The sequence below is a fragment of the Poecile atricapillus genome, chromosome 1 (assembly GCF_030490865.1).
Source record: "Poecile atricapillus isolate bPoeAtr1 chromosome 1, bPoeAtr1.hap1, whole genome shotgun sequence".
Classification (NCBI taxonomy): Eukaryota; Metazoa; Chordata; class Aves; order Passeriformes; family Paridae; genus Poecile; species Poecile atricapillus.
In genome coordinates, this window is record NC_081249.1 from 31,489,123 (window position 1) to 31,501,604 (window position 12,482).

At 35.0% G+C, this 12,482-nt stretch overlaps 1 protein-coding gene across 1 annotated transcript in view; it reads right to left on the reverse strand.

Moving 5' to 3' along the window:
- The window catches only part of TMEM131 (transmembrane protein 131), a 91,237-nt gene that overhangs the window by 18,706 nt on the left and 60,049 nt on the right, over positions 1-12,482 (reverse strand). The window contains exons 16-28 of the mRNA XM_058833183.1: positions 12,244-12,354; positions 12,024-12,158; positions 11,504-11,608; positions 10,041-10,127; positions 6,938-7,090; positions 6,709-6,784; positions 6,484-6,601; positions 4,921-5,059; positions 4,721-4,830; positions 4,279-4,345; positions 3,190-3,341; positions 1,773-1,915; positions 529-715 (exon numbers count right to left, since the gene is read on the reverse strand). Coding sequence (XP_058689166.1) covers positions 529-715; positions 1,773-1,915; positions 3,190-3,341; positions 4,279-4,345; positions 4,721-4,830; positions 4,921-5,059; positions 6,484-6,601; positions 6,709-6,784; positions 6,938-7,090; positions 10,041-10,127; positions 11,504-11,608; positions 12,024-12,158; positions 12,244-12,354 — 1,583 coding nt within the window. The remainder of the gene's footprint in view (positions 1-528; positions 716-1,772; positions 1,916-3,189; positions 3,342-4,278; positions 4,346-4,720; positions 4,831-4,920; positions 5,060-6,483; positions 6,602-6,708; positions 6,785-6,937; positions 7,091-10,040; positions 10,128-11,503; positions 11,609-12,023; positions 12,159-12,243; positions 12,355-12,482) is intronic.

Below are 12,482 nucleotides of genomic sequence, written 5' to 3' on the forward strand. Positions count from 1 at the left end.
TACAACAAAGCACTGTTAAAAGATCAGTGTTTGGTGCAGAGATTTTTTACAATAAAAAATTACAGAACTACACAATTACTGTAATTAAGGCAACAGACAAAATATTCAAGACTAAAATACTGTGCATTACAATAAAAATCCTTGGACCAAAGGCTCTCTTCTACATACTGCAATGCACCAAAAGCATATGTAGGTCTAGGTCCCATGTGCATTCACAAGTTAAATGAGGGAAATTTATATAACCCCATATAGTAAGATTATTCCAACACAGCAAGTTATACTTACTAGATAGTAATAGAAGTAATAGTATAGGTCAGTCACAAAAACATGGTATAATGAAAAATCAAACAGAATTTGCAAGAGAGAAAAATGTCATTTTGTTGACAATTGTATAATAATGTAAAAAAACCCTATATACACAAAACTTCAGTAAAAAGCCCTTAGAATTTAACCACAAGAGGTTTCATCTGAAACAAAACTGAAATTCCAAATATAATGCTCCATTTAGATGTAAGAAAAAACACTTACAATATGACAATGTCTTTAGAGGCATTGGCACTTAGTGCAAATTCCTGACAGTTAACTACTTTAAATCCATATCCTTCACATGTGTAGCCACTGATTTCCATCGTTTTCACATTAATCTGCAGCTGCCCTGTATTTTCCACTTTGAACATTCTCCTCAGTGTGAAATTCGGTTCTTTGTATTTCATTTCTAGAAACAAACAGCAGTGGTTAGCGTTATGCTAAGCAGATATTCTTCACTAAATTAATATTTTGCAGCAGAAGAGAGTTCTGTCAGTATTACAGCATGAGGGAGACTAGAAAGGTCCACTGAAATTAACTTGTAGGCAGATTCCAATCACTGTCAAGGTAGGGCACTTGTACACTTCCAGAACTCCCTAACCTCTGACAGCACTGCTGCCCCACAAAGAAATCACCTAAGCTGCGAAGTGCTTTAATGTACTGCCTAATGTTGTGGTATTTTGTGAACAGTCCCACAAAGAGATTAATTAAAACAGGTTTTTTTTGTTTCTTTTTTTTGGTGTGTCTAAGAATAAAAATACATGACTTAACTACATATATCTTATTAGCAAAATATCCCTAACCACAGTGGGTAAAAGAAAATGACTAAGCTTTACTTCAAGTTTTCTTACTCACCCCCCACAAAAAGCAGAATAATTAATATGGCACTTAGAAATGTCTGGAAAAATGTGAAGTAGCAAAGCAGATTTTAATACCAGATATAACTAAAACTCTTTTACCAGTTTCCTGGGTAATATAGGTACTCTTAGCTCTCATCTCAGAAGCAAGCCTGAGGCCATAGAGCAGAAAACCTCCCTGATCTCAGAGTAGAATCTGGCTGAGATTTCATTTTCATCAAGGAACATGCCCAATGTTTTTTCCCCATTGGCTATGAGCTTAAAGATTATGAAAGTGTGAAGAAAAGAAGTACACAGGAAGTTACACCCATGATCCAATTTATATAAAATTTAGGAACTAGAGACTTTGATAGTAAATATGCCAAGATCTTTACCTCCTCTGTCTTGAATTTAAGTGGACAAAGAGCTTCTGTTCTATTTCCTAGTTCTCACATTAAAAAAACCCCATAATATATTTTGTATTCTGCCTAAATAAAGTACCAATTTTAATGTATTTAAAGGAGTTAAATTTCTGGGTCACTAGAAGAGGGGAAAAGTATTTCCACACATTTCAAGTTTTACACATAAAGTATGATTTCTGTTCAGCATATTAGCTCAAGAAGTACTCACTTTCTGAACAGTCTTTTAATAATGCTTCTGTGATTTTAAAGCGTAAAGAACTTCCTGGACCAGGAGGTTTGCCTGCAACCTTCAAGCTCTCAGTTGTTCCTTGTCCTTCTACCATTATGGCATCTACTACAGTCAAATTATTTCTGTGGGGAAAAAAAAAAAAGGTGTGAGGGGAAACATTCATAAAAGCTCCTCTATAGACTATAAGCTTATATCCCAAATCTGGAGAATAAATATATGTTCTGTTCCACAGCTAATTCCCCACATTACAGAATTAAACAGCAGGGGTCTCAAACATAGTGTTTACAAGACAAAACTCTAAGAAATCACAACATAACATACACATACAGACCCCAGTGAAACACTAGCTAAAAGCTGTATCTCTTACTAAGGCATCACACCTAATACAAAAGCAAACTCAATGCTCTTCACTGGAAACACTGAACTTGCATTGCAGCTTGATCTTGCAAAGGGCATCTCTAACCAGAGACTCTTCTTTCAAGACAGTGTAGGATGCATTTCAGAAATCTAGTCTCCATGTATTGGTGGGTGAGAGGCTGGACATGACCCAGCAATGCACACTCACAACCCAGAAAGACAATCATACCCTGGGCTGCATCAAAAGCAGTGTGGCCAGCAGGGTAAGGGAGGGGATTCTGCCCCTCTACTCTGCTCTGGTCACCTCTGGGGTCACCAGCACAGGAAGGACACAGGCCTGTTGGAACAAGTCCAGATGAGAGGCACCAAGGTGATCAGAGGGATGGAGCACCTCTGCTATGATGAGAGGCTGAGAGAATTTGGATTATTCAGCCTGGAGAAGAGAAAGTTTCCTGGTGACCATACAGGAACTCCAGTACTTAAAGGGAGCCCGTATGAAAGATGGGGACAAACTTTTCAATAGGTCCTGTAGTGACAGGAAAAGTGGTGATGGTTTTAAAACTAAAATGGGGTAGATTCAGAGTAGATACAGGGAGAAAAAAATTTTTACAATGAGGGTACTGAAACACTGGAACAGATTGCCCAGAGAGGTGGCAGATATCCCATCCCTGGAAACATTCAAGATTAGGTTTGACAGGGCTTTGAGAAACTTGAAGATGTCCCTGCTCATTGCAGGGAGGTTCGATTAATGACTTTCAAAAACCCCTTCCAAACCAAGCCCTTCTGTGATTCCGTGGTAACAGTGACTTATACATTTATATTCCTGAATATGGACTGAATACAGTTAAAATACAGTTAGAATACTGTTAAAAGACATGTCAGAATTACACTTACATTAAATCTTTCTGCAGACACATAGGATTCTACAATTATTCTTGTAAAAGCAATAGTTTCTTTATAGCTGATCGAACATATGATCTTACATATAAATAGAAAAACAGATAAAAACTCACACTTATTTCAGAAATTTCTCTCTTACCTGATAACAATCAATGATGAAACAGTTTTATTAAGAACTGGAGTGAACTTTACTTTGACTGACTTTTTCTCACCAGGTTTTAATATTAGACTTAAAATGGAATGACGAGCCAGGCCCTTTTTAAGTCCCACAGTAGTCTGTAGTGGTTGGACCTTAAGAAGGTGGGGAAAACAAAGCAATGCTTTAAAAAATAGGACATTCTTACATTTATTTGATAGAAATGGTACTGTTTTAGCTAGAAAATCGGTCTTGTCCTAAAAAAGGATATTACTCAATGATATATTTTGGATTTTTAACCAGAAACTCTGATAGCACAAGGATTTCCCTACTTATTAGTAAACTGCTTGTGTTACTGGAGAAGCAGAACAACACAGTAAAACGGAACTGAGCTAAACCTCACCCATACAGATTCATAAATTTCTAGTGGAAGAAAGAGATCAGAAGTTCTTACATATATATTTTGAACTCTAAATTAAAATCTAAATCAAGCCATTATGGAATACTTTTTCTCCTCAGAATTTTTCATGATTAAGCAAACAAAATAGAAGAACTTCTCAAAAAAGTAGTTATTTAACTTATTTAGCTAAGTTTGCCATTTGTCTTGAGACACTGAATAAGCATTGAATGGTAATCTAAAACAAACTGAAAACGGAAGGGAGAAGTCAGATAAAGAAAGAAGTGCTTAAGATGTGGCATGCTCTATATGAAAAAGCACACACTTAAAAAGTAGTTCACAATACTCAAATCACTTAAAAGAACCAACAAAGAAATGGAATAATCAATTCTTTGCTAATTTTAGAACTAGTAACCACTACACTGAAGAAAATAATCCTGTCACTAAGAAAATGAGAAAATGCAGTTTTCCTGTAACTTTCACAGTTGCATGATAATGTAAGCATATAGAAAAAGTGACACTTTATTTTTTACATTTGGAGAAATATTTCTCTTCCCAATTTCCTGATAGCCAACAGATACTACATTTATATTACATTTTCCACATTAAAACCTGAAGACATGTATGACTGAAGTCTTATTAAAACATTAAAATACCTAAATTTAAAATTACCAGGAATGTATTGAAATACTTACACAATTTCTGAAGACCTGGAACTCTAAAGTCCTCTGATTGAAATTAGTTGGTTTACTCAAATTAAACCTGAAATGAAATTGCAATTTTTATTTTCTCACATCAGGGAAGATAATGACATACTTGCACTTATGGATTTTAACACAAATCAAGAATCTATGGTATATGCAGCTGAAAGCACCACTTGATTTTACTATTTCTTATTTCCCCCCCTCCACTGTATATCAAGTTAAGGAAGAAATGTAAACACATTTTAGGTCAGTGAAAAATATAGATGTGTGTTCAATGGCAATAGATTCAATTTTCAACTGGCCTAATGATTCAAATTCTAGAGGTGGCCAGTACTAACTACCAACGCAACTGCCATATGACACGTTCATTCCTTGTACAATGCATTTTTTCTGCCAAGTGAGAACACCCTAAGGATTCCACAACAACACTTACCGTTCTAAAAGCTTATCAACAAAAATGGATGGGTTAGAATACAGAGCTACTGGAAGAAACTGAATACACACAGGCGCATCAGCTGGATTTTCTAGAAAAATTTCTTCTTCCTATTGAGAAAGAATTTTTTATAAGTTTACCTTACCATTAATGCAATTACAAACACTTGTTAAAATGATACTATCACTAAAATAACTTACTGATGAGCTGTTTGTGTTGGTAAGAGGGAAGTTTAGATGGCGCGGTGAACTAAGGATGGAAGGCCAGGACATTTCCGCTGTAATTTTCAACCGAACATCCTTCTGAAGATCTGTGTCTACTTCAAATACAGCATTCAGTCTGGAGAAACAGATATAAAACTCACTTTTACATTTTGCAGAAACAAATTTTGAGAATAAAACTGATATTCAGATCATTAAGAAAAATAACCCAAAATGCATTTGATGATTTGCAAAGGTACAAACAGTAGAAAGGAAAAAAACTCCAATAAAGCAACCAAAATTCAGAAAATGTATTTTGCCTGCATATAGACAGTAAATCAGTAAATCTGCTCTAAATGCAATGGATACACAGACTGTGTGCCTGCACACATGTCTAATAAACCTAAAGCAAAGCTGAACAAGTCATACTAGGTGCTATCCACTATTTCCATCAGTGAATGAAGTTCTTTGCTATTAAACAACCTCCACAACAGACTTGGGTCCTCTTCTCATACAAGCTCTCCAGCATAAACTGAAACTAAAATAAAAGTACTGAGTTCTCCAGTCAGCAAAACAGACAAAACACTAAGCTTCAAACCCAGAGAAATATTTGGAGACACTCCAAATGTCCAAGTCACAACCCCTGTGTTTTCAGTTTTCTTTCCTTTCCCTGAATGATCCTTTGAACAGTTGGGTAATCTTAGCTCTCTTTATAAGTATTTAATACTTTAAAATACATTATAATAAATAATATTAAAGCATATTATATTCAAGCTAGAACTACTGCTTATTCAGAACTAATCTTTAGTAGCATTCTCCTTCACTGTTCTCTTACTGTAGGGGATAGAACATTCTTGAAAGTTACTGGTGTGACTAAAGAGAGGATTCTGTCTAGGTCAAATTTTCTCAGGAGTTAATAATATATCACCATTATAACACAAAAGAGATAAAAGTTGGAATGCTTTTGTTATTCTTTTTAGTTGCATACAGACATTTTGTTTCTTTACATACCTTTTTTTGAAAGGGTAATCTGGATGCTATCAACACAAAAGACACACACACTTGCTGTTTATGTTAACTAGTGTCTTGGAGATTAAATCAACTTTATGCATGAGAAGGCAGATGTTTAAAAGGTATGCAGCAGTCTATAGAGTTTAACTTTTCTAAATATTAAAAATAAATATTTTATGCAATCTTGAAAAGGATATTGAGGATACTATCTTAAAACAGTTTAAGCAGGGATACTGAACAACCAGTATAATCTAGTTTTGGAATTTTTTGCAGAGTAGAGACTGCCTTCCTGTTACAATCTTTTCAAGAACTCCAGCAAGTCAGTGAATAATAACACTGAAAGTTTTCTTTATTTTGAGGAAATCATTACTGTTTTTTAACTTTTAAAATGCTCTCTTTAAAGGCTTTGCAGGGAAGGCCAAGCAATACCTTCTTGGCCCCCTCTCAAAGAACACAGCAATATTAAGAAGCCTTGTATTCTATAAGAGCACACATATCACAGAACTTTTACTGACTTAAGGCCTGAGCAAAAAACAGGAATAAAATACTTACCTATGGCTTGAGTTCTGTTTTATTTCTGTCCATTCTCTGAATAAATTCTCATGCAAATCCCAGTCAGAATCCCATGCATCTTCTTGCATTGCTATGCTGTGCTGAACTTTAGATTCCGCTGTAAGAAATAATGTATTTTTATAAATCTTCAAGTAAAACCATTACTTAAGGAGAAAAGAAAACTTATTTTAAAGGATTTTCATTATAAAGTTGAACTTTACTTACATTTAGATAGAAAAGGCAATCCTACATAACAATGATCTCCACACTGTAAACCAGGATCAAAATAAATATTGGCAATCTGCAAAACATGTAAGAGCTGATCAACTAAACAGCACAGTTAATCTAATGACCAAAGAAAAAAGAAGGAATATTTCTGTTGAACACAGAAACTGAACATATGCTATAGAGAAAAGAGAACTTATGAATGTTTAGATATAAGACATAAACAAACCTTTGATTTTTTTCCTGGCTCTAAATCTTCTTTATTACTTCTTAGCCTCTTATAATAAAACCTTACATCTTCTGACAGGGACCGTATGTGTTGTATTTTCACTTTCTGAGAAAAGGAGTTCATAATGTTCAGGCTCTGGTGAACTACTTTTCCCTAAAGAAAATAAAAGGAAAAAAGTCTGCAGGATATGCATATTTCCCTAGCGTATGTATCTATTTATGCAGGCTGGCAAAGACCACAGCACTGCTGAAATGTTAAATTGAGATTTTAACTAGGCTATCTTAAAGAAATACCATTTGCAACACTTCAAGATAGTAAGTTTCTGTGAACTTGTATTTTTCCCTCCATCTGCTTCCAAACACAGTTCATCCTTCTTCGAAAATTAAGAACACCTGACGTATCTTGGAAGAGCTAGGACAACAGCTCTCCTTAATCAAATCATGATTAAAAAAAAGCATCAGAAGAAGAAAGGCAAGAAAAAAACCTCAGTTTGATGAGCCTCCTATTACTAAAGGGAAACAGTCTTTCTATAAAAGATCACTGCTAGCAATTAGAAATAGTAATTAATTGCTATTAATTAGAAATAATCTGAAAGGAAGAGTAAAGGGAAGCTACGATTACAAAAACTACAGGTGACAGGGGGCTTGAAAAACCCTCCTTCCTGCTCCCAAATGCAATTAAGACAGCACACATCAAAACATTTAAGAAGACACATTTAAGAAAACATTTAAGAAGAAAACAGGAATTTTTTTCCCCACACCTTTACAGCCTCCCACCTTTTCTGAGTCAAACATTATTTTACCTTTTAAGCACAGAAAATGTAGTTTAATTGTCATGATCAAAATCTTACAACGCTCAAGCTCTACCCCGCCTCAGTTGTAAATCAGTGATTCTGTGGTCATGTTTTACACCTTACCTCAACACCCAACCCTGATATGTATAGAGGAAACGAATAATAGAAACAAAAGCAGAAGAAAAGTACAACTCAGGACTGATGGGGAGACTTCAGATTTATGTAAAGGAAAAAAAAAATCAGTATGAGCAAATATAAATATCCAAGACTGTCTTTTAATGAACACATTTTTCTTGTTTCCCTTAAATAAATAGTTTAGATTTTTAAAAAAATTCTCTAAGTTTAAGTGGAGAAATGGGGGAGGTCTCTTGCTGGTTCAAAATTTGACTGTGGCCTCAGGAAACAGTCACATGTTTCAAGTCTCAATAGTAGTAACTGCAGAGGGAAAGAAACTACAAGAATAAATCCTTAATGGTACAGTACTGTTGAACTGAATTAGGAGCTATGTCTGAGTTCCATTTGTGGATTTCAATGAGTAATAAACTATCATTATTATGGGACAAGATACAGGTCTGACACTGTGAGGTAAAGATGACAATATGAAGCAGAAGTCAATCAGCTAATATTTGTTTAAATCAAGACACTGACCTTTACAAGGTCTGTATACACTGACAGTGTATTGCCGACAACCTTCAACAGAATACCAGAAACCACACTTAGGTACAAATACACTAAAATTATAAACAGACAGACAGCTCCGGGAACCAGGCAGCTGCAGGAGAACTACATCCTAAGTATAAACTGAAAAGCATGTGTTACTAAAATAGTAGCACCTAGTTATTCCTGGATGGTGTAGCCGTCAAGTTGCTCTACCAAACACTGAAACAAAAAGAACTGACGCTATTTTAGGGTTATTTTCATAAGTAATAGAGGCATTACAGAAGAAATAAATGCAAGAGTAGCCTGAATTCAGTGAGCGTAAGTTTAGTTTGAAATTAATCCAAGAAAAAGTAAAAGAAAGTCTGCTGTTAATGTCCTCAAATATAAAAAGAACTAAGTGCTAAACTAATGGAAGTAGTAAGCAAAGCTGACTGCTCTGAAAAGCTTGGGGCTTGAACACAGTAAATAGTCTATAATCTTTTCAAAGGTGGTAATTATATCTGAATCTATATACTCCCAAACAAAATGCAGGCCAGAGATCCCCTGAATGAATAATTGTTTGAAAACATTACTAGAAAAAGCATGAAGACAATAAAAATCACAGTAATCTAGGGAAGAGAAAAAATAATGACAGCAAGAAAGCTATGCCTGAGAAACACAGGTGCTATAAGAAGTAGTGTCTGCCAAAACAAAATAAAGTGAAAAGGAAATAAATAAAACTAAACCCCCTGAATCTAAACAACCCTCCCCCCAAATTCCAAAACGAAAACCAAAAAATCACAAACAAAACCCAAACAAAATAGAGGCTCCCCCTGAAAATAAAGCTGACAAGACTATGGGCTTATTACTGTGAAATACTGGGAACTTTTTTAGTCATTTCAGCCAGAACAAACTCAAAGGAGATTAAAAAATATTACTTCTTCATGGTCCAACAAGGAACAAAATATTTAAAGTGGCACTCAAAAGGGACATTCTTCACAGGCATTCTTCTTCATAATAATTATAATAATAATAATAAGTTACAATAATTCTAGCAGATTCAAATAGAGAATACAGAAACTGCTTTATCTCCAGTGAATGAAAGATAAGTGGATCTTTAAGCTATTTTAACTTATCAAAAGTTATGAAGCAGTTCATAATGAAGTTCTAGACATGCCACTCAGTGTAATAAGTATCCATATAATGACGAGGCTATATAGTAAAAAAAATAAAAATAAATATATATAGATCTTAAAGATAAAAAACAACTGTAGGGCATGACTGTTTGACCTCAAGAGTAGCAAAAGACTTCAGAAGAATTTTTGACATAGGAGATCAGAAAGAAGATGGAATATGATGCAATTGCAGCAAACATTCACTGAAGTCCTGCTGACTGACCCATCTTCCCTCTGATGACATCTATCCCATTACATGAGTATTCCAAGATCCCATCCAAGTGAGCTGTTGAGGAGAGCTGGGACAACGCACACTTGGAACACGTGACGCAAAAATCCCAAGCAACCCCCAAAATAATGACAAACTGCTCGTAACAGTTCAGTAGCACAATCTCTCCAGCAATTTGACATTGAATTCAGGACAATGGTTTCCCTTGGAAAAGGGCATATAAAGAAAAAACACAGCAAGTAAACATTTAATCCTCAACTCTCTTACCGGAAAAGAGGGTGGAAGAAAAACATGTTTTGGGGAGCAGGTCAATGAGCCTACAGCAATCACAGCTTTCACTGGTATAGTTAAAATCTGGACAAAAAAAAAAAAAAAAAAAAAGAAAGAAATAAGAGAAAAATTTAGGAAAAACCCCCTTATATTTCCAACCTTTAAATACCTCTTCCACTTTAAAATTCTAAATCCTATATATTCTATACATACATCCTATTCTATATATTCTATATTCTATTCTATAAATAGAATAACAAAACCCTGAAATTCTACAATTAATGCAGTCTAGGATTATATAGACATTTAAAACATGGAGACAAGAATTTAGATTTCAAGCCATCATCATACTCTGAAGAGTCACTCCATACTGTCAGGAACCACTCCTTTACTCAGCCATCCTCATATCTCTTCTACATGGAACAGAAAAATGGGGTATTATATAGGTCACATTTGAATGGGGCTTACTCTTTTGGAAAACAGAGGGTAACATTTTTAAAGTTTATGAGGAAAGAAGATACACCGAATTTTTCCAAACATCATGTTATTGTAATACCTTGAGACACACATAGAGAAAGTAGCCTGGAAGGGATGGCAATGAGATTCAAGTACCAATACAAGCAGAATAACTTGTGACAAGCAAGGAAATAAAATGCTTCAGAATCTGTAACTGAAGGGTCACATACATGTGTGGATATACTAAAAAAAGGCTTAAAATCTCTGATAACTGGCAGAAATTGGGAATTTCCCATTTTCTGTAGCACCATCAGAACCACACAATCAGTGATATAATTTCCTGACTTCATAAGCACAGGGTCACATTTGTGTTTTTTTCCATATACCACACAAAGATATTAAATACAGATTGCGTTATTGATTAGACTCTGTCTCCTGCAAAAAAAAGGCATATGACGTTGAGGCAACCAGTTGTTCCCTCCCATAATAATCAGTGCAAGGATTCTGTTTCATCAACTGCCAGCAAACTGTGGTGAACTGTAGTATGGTTTAGTGGGCATGGTGGTATCCAGTCTTTTCCAACCTTTATGATTCTATGACTCTACAAAACAGCTTTCACATTGCTTTTTGACATAAAAATGCCAATATTGCAGCTCAGTTTCAGTAGCTGATAATGTACAGAGAAGAACATTGTCAGTGCATGATATGCCACAAGATCCACGCATTGATGCTTTGACGATATGTCATGTCACTGAAAAACCCAAACTGCAAAGCATTAGGTCAGATTTAAATGGATATTTCTGAAAGCTGGACAGAAATCATAATAAAAGTGTAAGTAGCATTCCCACTGAGTGATGCAGAGTTAACTTGCAAAGATAACCTGACCTCTCGAGTTCACCTCCAACCTTAACTTCTCCCTCATGCTATGGTCTATCCAGTAATACAACACTGAAAGCCTAAACAGATCTTTTGGGCAACACCCATTTATTATACAATAAATATACCTCATAATCTGTTGTGATTTGTACAGCTCCATCATGAATTCCTTCAAGTTCCTTTGCTATTAGATTAACTCGGAACACTGCATAATAGCCTGATGCGAGGATCACCTGTAAATGGTAGAACAAGTCACCAATGTATTCCATTTCACTAAAACCAGACTCAAAATCTATTTAAAAATCACTGTCAGTGATAAACACATACATAAGTGACTAACACAAAAATTATCATTTCCTTGTGGTGATAAATTTCCACTCATCCCAGATTAAGGATGAGCATCATCTGAGGGTACTGAGATTGGTTGGATTTGGAAAGGGTAAACTTCAGAAACAGCAATTTGATTACAATTCTGCTCCTTAAAATAAATTTAGGAAGCCTACATGCTTTATCATACTCAAATTCAGACAAAAATTAAGAATTCTTATCTCTCCTCTGCTAAAATGAAACTGAAAGAAGTTGCAGAGGTTTTTCTCTTTTCTTCCCTTCTATATCTAGCTTGCAATGGGGATTCAAAGGTTTACTTACTGAAGACTGATCAGATGCCGTAGCATTTTGTAGTTCGTGGTGGTTTGCAATTACTGTTGTTCTGTTTCCCTTTTCAGTTGTTAGAAGTTCTACAGCCAAACCATCCCCTATAATATGCCAACTTTTTATGGCCAGCTTAAAAAGAACAAAGGTACTGTTTTCAGTAACAATACTGATGTAAATTTTTTAAAAGATAAACTAAAAATAAATGCATCCTCACCTCTATCGGATTGCTGTTGATGACTACAAATAAAATGTTGGTAGCTTCTGTTGCACTCAATATGCCAAAATCTATAAATCGCTCCTCAGTTTTTGGAGACAGTACAAAGTACTAGAAATATTGATAAAAGTATTTTAGCATAAGTGAAATGTAAAGTGTGCTCAAACTCTAAGCTCATTAAAAATGCATTAATAACTTTAATACAACACTACCATGACAATCTCAAAATTCTACATTAA